This window comes from Penicillium samsonianum, assembly GCF_028829775.1.
Source record: "Penicillium samsonianum strain IBT 33392 chromosome Unknown utg000007l_segment0_segment0, whole genome shotgun sequence".
In the NCBI taxonomy this organism is placed as follows: Eukaryota; Fungi; Ascomycota; class Eurotiomycetes; order Eurotiales; family Aspergillaceae; genus Penicillium; species Penicillium samsonianum.
In genome coordinates this window covers 2,529,424-2,545,749 of record NW_026643265.1, presented here as the reverse complement: position 1 = coordinate 2,545,749, position 16,326 = coordinate 2,529,424, and the positions used below count along the sequence as shown (strand labels likewise).

Below are 16,326 nucleotides of genomic sequence, written 5' to 3'. Positions count from 1 at the left end.
TTCCATTTCGTAGACCTAAACCCTTTGCACCACTTGCTCTATCTTTTGCCTCATATAAACTTGCATTCCACCACTGATTACCTGTTAACTACCCCTTAGGTAGTTAGTTAGTAGCGTCACGTGCAGCACGTGACCGCTTGCAGCTGCTAACTGCTAATGGGAAAAAGAAGAGGGAGAGGAGACTATCTAGCTGGCAGTCCTGGCAAACTGGGTCAGGTGACTACCGATCCCAAAAAGATGTGCATTTGCATTCACTGTTGATCAGCTTCCTGCTTCCGCACTGTAGAGACGTAGCACGTCTATCAATTTCTCCTCGACTTTAACGGGTTGGTGTTATTTGCTATATTATCCCAACGCTTCCCTTTAATCATACTGTTTTTCAGGCGAACACCTTCCGAAAGCTAGCTCTTTATGTACTCCACTAGTCTGTCTGTCCTTTTGCTCAACCCCTGGAGGATCAAGATAATCAATTCTAAGGCCACCATGTGGGTATAGTGGGTCGGCTCAGGCACCAGCTTTCCCTTTCCGGCTAGCCTAGCCGTTGGAAGTATAACGACCACGAATGTGATTAGTATTCTGGTTTTTATGTATTTGTGAATTAGAAATGGATTGATAGTACCCTATACACAGTAAGAGAAGTTACACGTCGTTAATTAGGGAGATAAGAGTGAAGGGGTTTGGGAAGATGCGAAATGGTGACAGCAAAGGGATATGATGTGCGATAAATAACTTCACTGGGAAAGAAGGAAAATCAAACCAAGCCAAGTGGAAGGTGTTTGAGTTTGTTGATGGGGTTTGAAAATAATGGGATGGATAAAGATGGGAAGGATGAAGATGAGAAGGAAGGAAGGATGGGGATAACCTTAAAGAAAATGGGCATTAGGTTTGGTGTCAACCACGGGGTGGGAATACCTTCAAAAATCGTGAAGAGAATGGAGAGGGAAATAAAAAAAAGAAAATGGTGATGGGGGAGGCACGAGACAAGTGGGAATAGCTTCAACCAGGAGCCGTAAGAATTGAGACAGGAATTACCTCAGATAGGGAGGTGTGAATAGCTTCACAAAGCCAAGAAACACGAGCAATCACGGGAATAGGTGCAATGGAAGGAATTACATAGCGAGGAACCTGGGAATAGCTTTGGCGGTGACGAGATAGGGTGGGGATGGCTTCAAAAGGCATCTGACAAAAGTGGACCTCAGGACTCTGAATAGCTTCATGATCACCTAATTCGGCTGAGAAGGGTCCAGCCAATCAGATCGCTAGAAACAGCACAAAAGCACGGTTACCATGGACAGTCAAGACATAACTGATACCCCCAAGCCCCGCTGGCTCAACGGTAATAGCTTCGTAGTACTCTTCAACAAGTATCGGCTTCGTTGTGAGGCACGCGAGGTTGCATGTTCGAGCCAGGGCGTTGCCAGAGATTTCCGACTCCGAGGGATAGGGATCTCCCCCAACGCTACAGCATGCAAAAATCCTCTCGCAACAGGTGAAGACGGGCGGCCCTAGATCGCCATCTTGACACAAACGGGGGTGGGAGGGACGGTGGGCACCCATTTTTTTTATAATTTTTTCAAAACTGTTGGAGATACTAGCTAGGAGGAGAAAGAAGAAGGGGAATCATGACCTATTCAATCTATCAAGAGCAGGGGATTTATACCCTGCCAAACAATGACAGGCTCAGTCTGCAAACAAATGGAGGCATCAATGAGATGACTAGACAAAGGTATCAATGGGATGACCGACATTGTCTAACAAAAACTATTATATTTTCTATTGAAGCCATCATCTCCTAGGGTCCCGCATTTCAGGTTGGCACATCAGAAGCCTCCAATAAGCTCTAAATCTTTAAAGGCTCTGACTAAACTGTATACTACCTGAATCTCGAGATATTGAGTTAAAATAAATATAACTGGCATAGGAGTGATCTGGAATTGACTTTTTATACCCGAGACTTTTTCTATTTTTCTGGGGAAAGTTCCCGTATTATTTTTTCTCATATCCTACGGCTTCGAAGCTTTGATACGAGAGCATTGCGCGTATGTTTACCATAATCCCCGAGTGACTAACGCTTTATACCAAATGGATTGCAAGCTAATTTATTCACATCAGCAATATTAGACATGCTTAATGCATCTTTCTGCTCTAGCCAGCCGCTCTGAGCTGCGACATCTCGCTGTAGCTGGAGTGCGGGGAAACACCATCCTGTGCATTTATAATGACCAAAAGGTGCAATGAGAAATAATTATATGATATGACTAGCGATCCATAGAGACCCAAGAGAGGCATCTCGAGGGAGCAAGCATCTCATCTGAGGGCGAGACAGCAAGAGCTTCAGACTTTGAAGAACTAGTTCATATCACGACGAGCCCATGAGATATTAGGTCCCAAATGTCAAATATTCGTCGCATTTCCAATCGGCTTCTGTCCATTGCGCTTCACCTCATCCTCAGAGGATTGGAGATCATCTGTTCCATCCATGGTATTGTTGAGCCCTCTGAACCTCACCCACAAAACGATTGTTTGGAGAGCTAGCGCGACTGCCGGCGCCCCCCAAATCCATAATAGCCAGGGATCCTTCGTGACTGGAATCAAAATTTCACCAAGTGCACTCGAGAGAGCCTTCATAAATAGGAAGACTGCCACAACCAAGCCTTTCATACTTGGAGGTGATCGCGCATATGCCAGTTCGTATGCGGTAACGTTGCAAAAACACTCACTCAATGCCCCAAGAGCAATATTTGGAGCCTGCCACCAAATACTGATAGGAGCAACGGTGTCGCATGTTGATGCGTGATATCCGCATGGCGATAGCGTGTATACTTTCCATTGCACTATAGTCCCTATAATGCCAGAAACCATCGCCAAGAAGAATCCAAACGTGAGACGGGTGATGGGGCCCACATGGATTCTATAACGGTCCAAAGTCGGGTAAACCACGAATGTCAACAATGGGATCGCAACAATGATCGTCAGCGGGCTGAAGTTACTCAGAACATCATTGGGGACCCCGTTTGTGATCATGGCTGCGCCTTGGTTCGTGCTAACTGAGCCAATACCACCGACGTTGAGGTTCCAGATGGGAAAAAACAAAAACACATCGCATGCGCCTGTTTGCAAAAAGATGAGGTCAGGGACGGTGTCAGAAGTGAAAGGATCGAGCACCGCGGTGCTGCAATAGATGCGTGTGCAAGTCCAAAGGGGCAAATGGGCAGAGTATGATTTGATAGACTTACTGAGAGTCCTTGCAACATCATTCACCGCAGCTCTTGTCCAGTCCACCGTGATTCCCTTACTCTGCAGGGTATCAGGGTGTGCTGCATCCCAGAATTTCGTACGCCATACTCGAAACTTGTTCTGCTTGAGTGCGATTGTTGTGATCTTCAATGCTTGTGTGAGCTCAGATCCCCCATTGGGTGGCTCCTTGTGTATTTTATTGCGAACCGTCAAAAGTAGAATTGGGAGTAGCAAATAAATGATTCCCGTCAACAGAAACGACAGCCAGAACCCAACGTATTTCTCAGCATATGTAGTAGCGAGCATAAAGAGGGCACCGACGTTTATAAAGCCGTAAAAAATTAGCATGGTCCTTGTGGTTGTGGCATCTGGATCGACGATAACCTTTTCACCAGACTTGAGCTGCTTGGTGTAGGCTTTCGTGTGACGAATTTGGTCCAGGACCAAGGGTGAAACATTTGGTTTGAAGATTCCAGCGCCAATAGCCAATATCAACAGGCCGAGGATGAAGGGTGGAGCGGCATGGGATGAGCCCTTCTGAAGAACAGATGGAATAGCACCGATGATTTGGATTATATGGGCGACGCCGCAAATTACCACACCGACCATGATCGCTTTGTATCGGCCCACATGGACATCCGCCCACCAGCCGCCAAATATTGGAATCACATAGGACAAGAAGACAAACAACAGTGTCAATGCAGAGCTTGCTTGAAGCCCCATACCCAAAGCCCCGGCAGTTTTTTGAGTTCCCCGTGGCGTAGCGCCAGCTCCATTGCCGCCTACAAATATTTGGTCAACGGCGAGCAAACACCTTATTCAAAACGTAATCACGCACCTTCAGGAAGTGGAAATTGTATGAAGTTGGAAAAGACTGTATTGGCTCCATAGTAGGATGCACGTTCAGCAAACTCAACCAGACAGAGTGAGAAGGCGATAAAAGGCACATTCCCTGCGACTCGGCGTAACGTCTGCCTCTCGGCCTCTGTCGGAAGAGGGAACTCGTCAATGTGTGAATTCGTATTGATTTCAGTGATGGAGCTTTGAAACTTTTCCACATCCCCAGGGGGTGGGAACGTTGCTTGCTGAATCGATTCCGAGCGGGCTAAAGGAGCTTCGGCCATAGCTACTCATCAGTTTGTTACTTTGGAGGAATGAAATGTTTATGTTATCTCAGATGTTGTTCGCCTGTGGGACCCGAGAAAGGGATACCAGACACCCCCGCAGAAGCAAGGGTTAAAGAGGTAGGACAATGTCTCGATGGGGTAATGATATTGGCTAGGTTGGATAAACACCGAAAAGAAATATTGCCGTAATAGTAGGTAGCCTTAGAATCCGCTAGACAGGTAAGTTATATGCTACATATAGTAGTGCTATATGCTGACATATTCACACTCACATTACCTAGTTATACAGACCGAGATGGCGAATATCACTCACAATGTGACGCGAGAAAGTTGGGCTGTTACAATCCACCAATGGTTTGTGAACCACCACCGCCTGTTCTTAAGATCGCCATAGTAGTATTCATTTCGCAATCGAGTGATCACACTACAGTCAATATGTATAGTCAAAACCGCCGGGATTCGAGAGTGGATTCAAAGGAGAAGGCGCTGATTAGCACGGTCATTTACATGGCAATGCCCTTTTGAGACACAAGCGCCACATACAATCAAGAGGCTAACAACAAGCCGGCTAAACCAAGACTTTTTGAACTTCCACCAGCGAAAGGCCACGCACACTTCAAAATGATGCTTCCCCAACCCCGCTGGGCCAACGCGGTCACTACTCCAGCCCGCGCCAGACCACCGCCAAGGCCACCGCCAAGACTAACGCCGTTTCCGCCGGCGATCCCGTCATGCGATAAAGCAGCCGGTTTACCAGATAAGGCTTATCAACAAAGGTTCTATTCGTGGGGGAACAACGGAGTACCTAGGTACAGCTCTATGGTTTCATATCTGTGGGGGTGATCTCAGATTTCATATTCCAGACTTAGCTTTCTCAACTCTTTAATCAATAATCTCACATTGCACCATCCACCTCGACGTTTTCGTTAACAGTCAACACATTGAGGGAATCAGACGGCCAGGAATATCCCCCACGCACACGTGACGTGACCTATACGGAAAAATCAACACTTCCTTGTCTTTTTCAATCCAGATTTTGTTCTTTATTCAATTTACCCCTACAGCCGGGCTATCTGCAAAATGAGTTCGGATAACGGAGACTCTGTTGAACAATTCGCTATTCTCACACCGCGATTGATTATTGTTCCCACCCCAACAGCAATCTCCTTCAGCTCATACCGGGCGCTTTATTCCGACCTATATGCAAATGTGGATTTCTGTGAAATGGGTTTCGGCCATCATTTTCCAGCCAGGGTATGGAGCGACGAGGAGACGCGTGAGGTGATCCAGACGCGTGATATTGAACGTTGTTGGCAAAGGCGCGGTTTGGGTGATTTTGCTGTGGGGTTGCGCGGACCATCCACATTCGAGTCCGACAATCACTCCACACAGAATGATGATTTCACCACGCTCAAAGGGGATGACTATATTCGGGTTGCGGGCCTCAATAATATTCATCTCGCTGCCTCCGAATGGGTGGGCTATGCAGGCCTCCGTGATGCCACAACAACTTCGCTGCCGCCACGAGAGTCTGGAGATCCTGCACTGCCATCATGGGTCGAAATGATTGAGCTGCGCTACGGTGTCTCGCCAGAAGTGTGGGGTCAAGGAATTGCACAGGAAGCATCGAAGGCCATCATGCAGTGGTCGGTCGATGAAAGAGGGGTCAAAAGATTTATCGCCGAGACCGAGAGAAACAACAGCAGGAGTGGAAAGTTGTTGCAAAAACTTGGCTTTACACTGAGTGACACGAACTATTGGAAAGAACCAAGTCAACTAGAATGGGAGTGTGCTGCCAAATAAATGTTGGGACGTCTCATATACTATGGTGTCGCAAGTTCTGGGATGCAACTTCCCCTATTCGCAATCCAGCACTGCCGCTTTTTACCAATCTGTCTCGGTGGGGATTTTGTCGAACAACATTGAACGTACTCCGTACTCCGTACAAACTATACAAACCAAAAGATACCCATATCACCAGCATACCTGGATGTTGATTGGACGAAAAATATGACAATCTCAATCTCAAATTGCGTCAACGCCAGCCTAAATACATCTTGCAGGTTATCCCCAATGAGAAGTCATCCTCCAGTTGGTGTTAACAATATTGACCCATCATGTCCTTCGCTCCAATTCCGACACGGTGGAGTATTTTGACATCATCGCTTGCTTTTGTATAGTATCGCGTTAATTGATAAGAATACCCCCACGATTTAAAAGAGGCTCGCATCCTATTGACGATATTTCTCAGACAGCAAGATAATTCTTGAATATATTCTTCGCCTTCAAAAACGCTCCAAAAGACAACTTCTTGTCATGGCGCCCCGGTATCAAAGCGTTGCTGTAATCGGCGCTGGCCCATCTGGCATTTCTGCCGTCAAAGCCTTGCAAGAAGAAAAGATATTCCAGAAAATACGTCTATTTGAGCGACGGGGTCATATTGGAGGAATCTGGCAGTATGATGAGATTCCCGATCTGTTTCCATCCCAAGAGTCTTCCAGTCAGCAAGATCACGAAATCCCAAGTCGCCTTCCGCTGCTCCAATCTCCTTCTCCTGAAGATGTGACGTCTCGTACAGGCATTTACGAGGGCCTTGACAGCAATGTCGGTGCCAAAGTCATGGCTTTTACGCACACTCCCTTTCCCGAGATAAATTCAGCATCGTCAACCAGACACTTAGGGCGGTCCAACCCAACCCGGCCATTTCGGGTGGTGAGAAAATACTTAGAAGATGTGTTCCAAGGCTACCTTCATCTTGCCTCGCTCAATACAACAGTCGAGAAGGTTGAAAAGCGAGACCAAAAATGGACATTATCACTTCGTCAGTCCGGCCACGGGGATGGTAACACTCCTAAGGACTATTGGTGGGAAGAGCAATTCGATGCTGTCATTGTTGCATCGGGGCATTACAGCGTGCCTTTTATTCCTCTTGTTCCAGGGCTAGATGCTGCCTTCGCGCGCTATCCGACCGTATTTGAGCATTCGAAGGCGTTCCGAAACCCAGACGATTATGTGGACAAGCGTGTGGTGGTTGTTGGAGGCAGTGTCTCCTCAGCAGATCTTGTCGCAGATTTACATGCCATTGTGAAAGGCCCTCTCGAGCTATCCCAGAGAGGGAAGAACGAGGCACTGCAATCCGCATGGGATCTACCCAATGTCAACGCTAGGCCAACGATCAAAGAGATTCAAGCAACAGAGAAAGGGATAAGCGTCGTCTTTTCCGACAACAGCCTTTTGGAAGGCGTGGACAAGATCATTTTCGCCACTGGGTACAAGTTGTCCTATCCATTCCTTGTTCCGAACCCAGTCACCCCCAACAACCGACTAGCAGGGTTTTACCAGCACATTTTCAAGATCGGTGACCCATCTTTGGCTCTCGTCGGCCAGGTCCGCGCTGCAATCAGCTTTCGGGTTTATGAATACCAGGCCATTGCGGTTGCCCGATATTTTGCCGGAAGAAATGCGGCGTCCTTGCCGACGCCACAAGAGCAGGATCTTTGGGAGTTTCAAAGACTTCAATACAAAGGTCATACAGCCCTGTTCCACGAAATAAAGCCTGACTTTAAGGAATATTTCAATTTCTTGACAGATTTGGCTGGCCCTCCAGCACCGGAAACGGATGGTTACCCACTCCCTCCTTGGGATGATCGATGGGCAGAACAAGGATTTGAGATTCTCCAGCGAAAGGATAAGTACTGGAAGTCGCTACGAAGAGCGGCGGATGGATTAGGGGCAGTGACGGCTAAACTGTGAAGTCAACATTATCTACCGCCCATAAGAAGGAAAATAAATGTATATATTGCAGCCTCAGGTCGCCCAGTGTGACAAGACCGAAGCTCTGTTGGACATCCTAGAAGGCCAATGCATGTGTAGGCTTTTTGAGTCAAGTTCAGTTCAGTATATTTTGATTTATTTATTTCTGCTCGACATTTCCCGACTCAGCAAGGAGATAGCCAGTCTTTGCCATCTTTGCCATATCTCCCGAGGTCCTCGTCTTATGTGTTTTGTGAATCCTCTTTTCGCGCCGGGTACTCTACGTGTGGACCAAAGTACAATTAGTGGGAAGAATACAAAACTCATTGGAAAGAAACCCCTCTATTCGTGTACTCAAATGGGGCAAAACCGGATCTCAACGGATACGATTGATGTATGTAAATGCAACCATTTTCTTAGTTTGGAATGTTGTTTTGCAACTTTCAAAAAGCCGGGGGCGGGGGTGAGCGGACTGCGATGTCCATTCTGCATGATGTGGCCCATCTTTCCATTGGGTAATGAGCACTGGATGCAATGCAGAAAATAGGAGTTTCCTTTTGTAGTCAGTAAGTGTAGCACCATACGTTCAATGCTACTCTGACAGTCCTGGTATTGGCTCAAATCATTGCTCTTTTATCAGACGCGGCCCGCCCCCATTTCCCCCTTAAGACCTAGGCCCGACCATCGGCCAATCGTATCTCACGAACGTCTCATCGCCTGTCGATCACGAACATGGTTGGTCTTCGCTCAGGTGCTATTATTATAGCGTGGGATTAGACTATCCTCATATATAAATTTGGTACGCCCAATGAGATAAACATAAACATCCGTCTCTCTACCCGTCTCTCTACCATTCCCAAGTACTCCGACGTCATGCGCGGATTTCTGCCTTACGGTCTACTGGCCATTGCCTCTGCAGCAACAGCAGCATGCTCTCCCACAGTCTACCTCATTCGACACGGAGAGAAGCCCAGTGATGGAGGAAATGGGCTGAATGCACAAGGAGTCAAACGTTCACAATGCATTCGCAAAATTTTCGGCCAGGATTCCGATTATAATATCACCCACATTATGGCGCAAACGCCTAAGAGCAGTATGATTATACCATTTCCCTATGCGGCTTCGGTACGCAGTATTATAGACTAGACCACGCGCTAACGTGAACGGCACAGATGGCAAACGCGCTCGTCCCCTCGACACCGTTAAGCCCCTGGCCGAAGACCTCGGTCTCAAAGTCGATACATCTTGCGACCGCGATGACCCAGATTGTGTGAAGAAGGTGGTCGATGATTACGATGGAGAAGGCAACATACTGATTTGCTGGGAGCACGATACACTGACGGATATTCTGGAGACACTGGGAGTCAAGGATGCACCATCTTATCCCGACGATAGGTCAGTGTTCAACCCTCGTTTCATAGCTTTCACTCGACTTCTCTGACATTCACATAGTTTCGACATCATTTGGACCCTCCCATCCCCTTACGACGAAATGTCCAAGGATACCAAAGAGAATTGCCCCGGTTTGGATGATTAAATGCACAACAGTGTTATATGCTTCCAACACCTCATGTTCAACTCGGCTTTCTTGCCGCCCGGACTATTTCTTTTACAAGTCACACTCAAATGGAAGATAGCATTGAGAGTCAAGTGTCGTTCTGAATGAATTATGAATTTGCACCTGAAAGGAAGACCTTCTGACATTGACATGACCGACTTTGTTTTGGATATGCTTAAACTGTGGACTGAATGCATTCGTGGTGTAGAGAACAATCTGTAGAAATTACTAGTGACCTCATCGGCTTCCTTTTCGACCTCGGCGCTATTTATATCAGTCATGCCTACCAATACATTACCTGGACATGCATCTTGGAGTCTGCTCGCTGTCTATGTAGTTACCTTGGTGATCCTTGGCTACTAGAAAATAATCATTAGAGGTATACAAAAACTCTAGTTTTCTTAGCGGACATTTTGTCACCACGTATATCAAACCAAACCCAAAATATATACGCTGTGAGTGTTCTATTTACGAGGAACAGCCCGAGTAAAGTTAGTGCTGTTAAAAAACCTCCCCCTCCACCAACCCATTCAAACAACATTGCCATACTAGCTGGTGTAGTAACGACCAGTCTCAGTATCGTGGACCATGTCAGTCTGCACGACCTCCCCATTCTTGAGGAATCCGTTCGCCACGACTCCATCACCGGCCACATTATTTGAGTTCCGTTCCAAACGATTGTCGCCGCTCTTAACAGTGAAGTTAGCCAGGGAGATCTCCCCAGCATTGCGCTCCTTGGTGGTAGGCATGCCGAAGAAATGAGCTCTAACTTGTTCTGGGGTGATATGGAGTTCAAAGTATCCGCGGTAGTATCCCTCAGACCAATGCAACGACTCACTGTCAGTGACAATTCGCTTGGAGATATCGTTTGCCGCAGAAACAGTGGTGTTCTCTCCAAATGAGGAAGGAGAGCTGACCGCCGCTCCAGCGAATTCCACACCGATGGCGCCGGCCCCGCTGCTGGAGTCATATGGGCTGTGGTCGAGCCAGGTCAAATCGCTGACCCAGTTGACGTGGGTATCTCCCGCGATCACAATGTTGTTGTCAATTTTGTTCTCGTAGAGAGTCTGCAAGGTCCTGTTCTTACTCGCCATATAGCCATCCCAAGCATCCAGGTTCAGTGGTTGTTCGGGTCCATTCTGGACTGTCATGTTCAAGTTAGAGAATACTGCAATGATCCCGTTAGAGTAAGATAACATTCCAAGCTTGTAAATAAAGAAAAGCATACCGATTTGACTGCCGAGGATGCGCCAGTGAGCACCACGGTTGGCTGACTCAATCAGGTTACGCTGCAACCAGGCCTCCTGACGGCTTCCCATCAAACTACGACCGGCATCATCTTTGATCTCGTTGATATAATTGGTGTTATCGTAGGTATCCGTAATGGAGCGGTCGTATTGTCTGGTGTCCAGCATGATCAGGTCCACCAATTTTCCAAGCTTGAAGTTTCTCCAGATGCGAAGGTTATCGTCCATCTCGACTTGTCTAAATTCGATTAATACGTACAACTTAACATTATTCACAGACGACTCACCTGATGGGCATCCATTCGAAGTAAGCACGGACTGCGTTCATCTTACGCTGGTCAACGGAGACACCTCCATCCTGAATAAATGATTTTTCGTCGTTCCTGAGCTCCGAAGCGCCATCCCGGTAGGTGTTGTCGGCCACCTCTGCTGCAATTAGAACCCAAACACATATTCCTTTTGTGAATGCAGTAGGGCCATACCGTGGTCATCCCAGACAGGAATCCAAGCAAACCTCTGATGGCTGGCAAGCAGATCCAAGTCGGTTCTGTAGGTGGCAATGCGCTTGCGGTAGTCATAGAGAGTGAAGATGGTTCGGTCCGGTTGAGGGATGCGTCCCATGCTGTTACCCCAGCCACTAAAGCGAAGCTTAGCTGATGTCATCGAAATTCTCGAGTGATTCTACTTACTAGTCACCGTTCTTGTATTCGTAGAGGTAATCACTGTATACAATCAGTTTGAGATCTTATGCGAATATCAACCGCCACTTACCCGAGATGGAGAACATAGTCCACGGAATCCTTGCGTACAGAGTGTCCGTAGGCATTAAAGAAACCAAATGCTGTATATTCTGTCAGTTCACACACACTCACACACAGGTCGACACGGAGACATACGGAAGTTGGCGCAAGAGTAAACGGCCAAGTTGACCTGGTCGACCTCCTCCTTCGAATCAGGAGCCGTCTTGGTTCTTCCAATCGGGCTCTTGTTGTCCGAATTGCAGACTTGGAACTGATAAAAATAGGTGGTGAATGGCTTCAACTTGGATGCTTCGACCTGGTAATTCAATGAGCGAGTTTCCCAAGTCTCTGATCCATAACCAGCTTGCTTACCTTAACAGTATAGTCGATGTCGGAACTCGTATATACAGTACCTTCCGATGCAATGTGCTTGAAGCTCTCATCTTTAGACACCTTGTAATCCAAGCAAACAGGAGCATTTGACATGGCCACCTCTTCCTCTGCATCTTCATTCCTTGAGTATATCGGTACTGGGTTGTACAACGGAACAAGTCCATGCGTAGAGCTATTCGAATGAACATCATCAAAACTCGGCGAGCAGCGGGTCCACAGAATTACCGAGTCTGCATAGGGATCCCCAGAAGCAACGCCATGGGTGAAGTGCAACTTGGACGGGTCAAAGGATGACCCTGGGACCCCGCGCTTCGCAACTCGGTGAATCGAGACACCCAGTCCTGGATGATTCTCAGACGGACTGCGGTAGTTCAGATTTCCTGAATAGCTTGCAGTGGCCGTGGCTGCAAGTGACAGCACGAGAGGCCAGGAGAGCTTCATTCCGAGAGAAACAAGTTAGCTGGAGGGTAAGAAATTGAGAAGTCAAATGAATATTGGGGTTGTCTCTGTGACCACAATCCAACCGGCGCTTGACTGGCTCATATATAATAAAGAAAATCGTAGTGGTTTCCATTTGAGGGGAGTCACAGCCAATGACTTCGTGGCATCCAACATTTAATCTGGCGTCTGTTATTATCAGCGAATTGGAAGGACCAACAGCGACATGACCTTACAGCTTGACAGGATTGGCAAGAACATGCATTACATTGTACAGAAAATAACCAGTTCTCGGCTCTACGGTTCAGGAACATTGTGAGCCACGTGGAACTACAAGATTTATCACTGGCGGATTGGATGTAGTGCCAAGTGCCCTGATATTGTTACCTTTAGCCAAGATCTTTCAACTTTAAGCCCACAATATCCCTGTAATTTTGATTGAATTAGTAATTAACTGATCTAGTAGGACAGAATATCCAAAGGCCAAGCAATTGTCATGGCAATTTTACACCATTTTATCCGATTGACTGTTTGTGAGAAGCTGTAAGGTCCGAGGTAGCTAGGTACGGGCACCCAGTTGGGGGGGTTATAGGTTATGCCAAGCCCGGGTATCCACACTCAACCCGGCCACGGTGACCCCCGTCAGGTCGTGGACTTCGAAGAGGTCACCGTGACCACTTTATTTAACATAATTACATATTCTGTTCGACTGCTATTTGTGTCCCCCCTTTTAATTCTTCGGTCCTATTCTTCCATATCTGTACTCCGTACATAAGAAATCCTTACCCCTCTAGACGCATTTTCTAACCACTAAAATAAAATAAATAAAAACATATAATTACAGCGGTAGGATAAAAAGTTATTAATATTAGAGGATGAATTTTAATAGTACGTAGTATACGTGGTGCGGAGTGAGTAGTATAAACATTCAAATATTAGTATATAAAGTAGTGGTGAGGATGATATATTTGTAGTTTGCATATACAAATATTAACAAATTGATGTGAAAAATCAATTAAATGGCTACTTCTACTATATATAAATATATGATGGAAGCAGAATTGTAAAGTAATTAATTGTTCTTTATAATATAAGTAAATAAATAGTACAGAATTGCTGATATGTATACATTATACAATTGTAGATATCGGGTGTAGTTTAGTGTGGGAGGTTTTACGCTAAGCTCCTATATTAACTTGATATGGGAACCCACTTGATTATATCATAATAAAATGGCTACGGTGACCTCTTCTAAGTCCACGACCTGACGGGGGTCACCGTGGCCGGGTTGAGTATGGATAACCTGGCTTGGCATAACCTATAACCCCCCTTCAAAACCAACTCGAAAAGGCAATTTACAGGTCCGCCGTTTACAATTTAAATATAAATAGAAGCAAGTGGGACTGGGATCCTGTTGGTATTTCGCAGTTAAATCATGATTAGGAGACTGTGGGGGGAATAGCCCAACAGGTTAGGGGAGATAAAAAGCAACTCATCCTATTGGCAAAAGCTGGATCGAAAAAGGCTCATTTGGTGACAAAGTAGTGGCTCTGGTTCCAGTTGTGATACACACGGAGATGCTGTACCGAGTTATGGAGCCCGGTTACCTATTCAACCTGCGAAACGGTGGTACCTTTCTCACTGGACTTGGGAGCATCGGCGGTGCCTTCCTCTGCGCGAAGGTCTGCCATCTTGTCTGACCGAATAGCTCCCTGCTCCAGCATGCGAACATGATGGTACTGCACGCTTGTCTTCCATGGCGTAAGACCAGGGGTGGTGAACATGGTTTCGACCTCCTCCAGGGTTTTGCCAGCTGTTTCAGGGAAGGCGAAGAAGACATGGATAGTCATTGCAAAGCAAAAGACTCCAAAGACAACATAAACCTTCCATTTGATGTTTTCAAAAGCGGGCGGGACGAAGTAGGATAGGGCAAAGTTGAAGATCCAGTTAGATGAAGTTGAAAGTGCGACAGCCTTGCCACGCAGGCGAAGGGGATAGAGCTCAGGGGGGTAGATCCAGCTGACAGGACCCCAGGTTGGCGCGTAACTGGCGACGAAAAGATAGGTGCAAGCGATCACTCCCTTGGCGGCCTTAGGGGCCCCGGAGAGATCCCACGACTGTTCGGGGGTGTGGTTGAGACCACCCGGTGGAGCTGGCTTGCCGTATGAGGCCATGATACCAGCGTTGGCAAACATGAAAATCATCATGAGGGTAGAACCGACCAAAAGCGGAGTGCGACGGCCCCAACGATCAATGAAGAGCAAGGCTAGAATGGTCATCACAACATTGATGACGTACTGAATCGAGGATGCGACAAGGTTTGAGTTTCCAGTGAGACCAGCCATACCAAACACGTAGGTGATGTAAAGCATCATGACATTCATACCGGTGAGCTGTGACCAAATCTGAGTGAACATACCGAGGTGGGTACGGTAGAGCATAGGACCCTTGAAAAGGTCGAGGTACGAGGCATCCTTGTTGCTGCGCTCAAACTCGACCATTTCACGGATCTCTTGTAACTCAGACTGCACGAAGGGGGCATTGTGGTCACCTTTGGCGTGGACCGAAGCCAAAACCTCGTGAGCCTCCTCCCAGCGGTCCTTCTTGGCCAACCATCGTGGACTCTCCGGCAATAAAAAGACCAAGCCAAAGAGCAGGGCGGCGGGAACCATCTGCAAGCCCCACGGAGTGCGCCATGCAGCGGAACCCTTCAGGAAGCTACAGCCGTATGAGACGTAGAACATGATCAAGATACCCCATGTGATCGCCCACTGTTGTGCTCCCACCACCTGCCCACGCTTACTGGGCTGTGCTAACTCGGCGACATAGACGGGGACTTGGGCGCTGAGGATACCGACGGAAAGGCCGTTGATAAAGCGACCAACGACAAGCTGGGCTATTCCGAAAGATGAACACACGATGGCGCTACCAATGCACCAGATCACGGAGCCAGACTGGATGGCCCCACGGCGACCCAGATAGTCAGTCACGAAACCGGAAGCGAGAGCGCCCACCCAGGAACCACCAGGCATGGCTGCTGAGATACCACCCTGATTGGAAGAAGTAGGGCCACCACATAGACCCTCATCGTTGGTACCAGTTTGGTTGAAGAAACACTTGTATTGTTGGGTGCCGAGACTGTGAGAGATAGTCAGTGATCATCATCCCTCACCTTGATCTCGTCAAGGGATGAGAAGTCTTACATGGCGGACATGGAAGCAATATCAAAACCGAATAGTGCACCGCCAATGACGGCCACCGTGGTGATGACATAGATATTAGTTATCTTGTACCCCATGATGAAGTTCCGCAAGGGAGTCAGATCAAAGATGGAGGAAGAAAGAAAAAAGAAAGAAGAAAGGGATGAAGAGCAAGGGTGAGGGATTTTAAAGATAGGAAGCTGAAAAGAAAACAAAAAACGATTAAAACAATAAAACAGTAAAACGCCCAAACGGGAAAGGACCAAACCCAAAAATCCTAAACGAAAACGCGGAGGTGTGGAGATGCGGGGGAAAAAGCATATCGTGGGTTCAGGGGAATACCTGAATTATAGGTGCATTCCTACTACAAATGGATGTACAAATTAATACTCCGTATGGAGTGTCCGTACGGGCACCCATAGAAAGACTATAGTAGATACCAAGACAACCTCGCTTTTCCACTTCAATATGTCGGACACTGTGAAAGCCAACCTTCGAAGAAGCTACCCAAGTCACCAATCATCAGCTGGATATCAAATTAGTTTGTGGTCAGATGCCGGTTAGCCCCCTAGTGTATGTAACTTCAAGTGTCGCCTCAAGCCACATGGTATCATCGCGTTGTCGGACATTTGC

At 47.2% G+C, this 16,326-nt stretch overlaps 6 protein-coding genes across 6 annotated transcripts; 3 read left to right on the top strand and 3 right to left on the bottom strand.

Annotated features, from left to right (window-relative positions):
- Positions 1 to 2,394: 2,394 nt before the first annotated feature.
- On the bottom strand, positions 2,395 to 4,361 carry N7471_011831 (uncharacterized protein; the record flags this gene model as incomplete). Its single annotated transcript, XM_057284550.1, has 2 exons — positions 2,395 to 4,019; positions 4,076 to 4,361. 2 exons carry the CDS (start codon positions 4,359 to 4,361, stop codon positions 2,395 to 2,397), a joined length of 1,911 nt encoding a protein of 636 aa, XP_057130816.1.
- A 1,083-nt stretch (positions 4,362 to 5,444) lies between these two features.
- On the top strand, positions 5,445 to 6,167 carry N7471_011830 (GNAT family N-acetyltransferase; the record flags this gene model as incomplete). Its single annotated transcript, XM_057284549.1, has 1 exon — positions 5,445 to 6,167. One exon carries the CDS (start codon positions 5,445 to 5,447, stop codon positions 6,165 to 6,167), a length of 723 nt encoding a protein of 240 aa, XP_057130815.1.
- Positions 6,168 to 6,680: 513 nt separating this feature from the next.
- Positions 6,681 to 8,117, top strand: N7471_011829 (uncharacterized protein; the record flags this gene model as incomplete). The annotated part of the gene is made up of 1 exon (XM_057284548.1): positions 6,681 to 8,117. One exon carries the CDS (start codon positions 6,681 to 6,683, stop codon positions 8,115 to 8,117), a length of 1,437 nt encoding a protein of 478 aa, XP_057130814.1.
- An 873-nt stretch (positions 8,118 to 8,990) lies between these two features.
- On the top strand, positions 8,991 to 9,654 carry N7471_011828 (uncharacterized protein; the record flags this gene model as incomplete). The annotated part of the gene is made up of 3 exons (XM_057284547.1): positions 8,991 to 9,210; positions 9,290 to 9,512; positions 9,570 to 9,654. The coding sequence occupies 3 exons, from the start codon at positions 8,991 to 8,993 to the stop codon at positions 9,652 to 9,654; spliced, it is 528 nt and encodes a 175-aa protein (XP_057130813.1).
- A 569-nt stretch (positions 9,655 to 10,223) lies between these two features.
- N7471_011827 (alkaline phosphatase D family protein) lies at positions 10,224 to 12,496 on the bottom strand (the record flags this gene model as incomplete). The annotated part of the gene is made up of 8 exons (XM_057284546.1): positions 10,224 to 10,843; positions 10,904 to 11,160; positions 11,210 to 11,348; positions 11,405 to 11,559; positions 11,612 to 11,644; positions 11,694 to 11,763; positions 11,819 to 11,978; positions 12,035 to 12,496. 8 exons carry the CDS (start codon positions 12,494 to 12,496, stop codon positions 10,224 to 10,226), a joined length of 1,896 nt encoding a protein of 631 aa, XP_057130812.1.
- A 1,385-nt stretch (positions 12,497 to 13,881) lies between these two features.
- On the bottom strand, positions 13,882 to 15,836 carry N7471_011826 (sugar porter family MFS transporter). Its single transcript, XM_057284545.1, has 2 exons — positions 15,697 to 15,836; positions 13,882 to 15,631 (listed from the first exon to the last, which is right to left on the bottom strand). The coding sequence occupies exons 1-2, from the start codon at positions 15,789 to 15,791 to the stop codon at positions 14,101 to 14,103; spliced, it is 1,626 nt and encodes a 541-aa protein (XP_057130811.1). The 5' UTR covers positions 15,792 to 15,836; the 3' UTR covers positions 13,882 to 14,100.
- Positions 15,837 to 16,326: the final 490 nt, after the last annotated feature.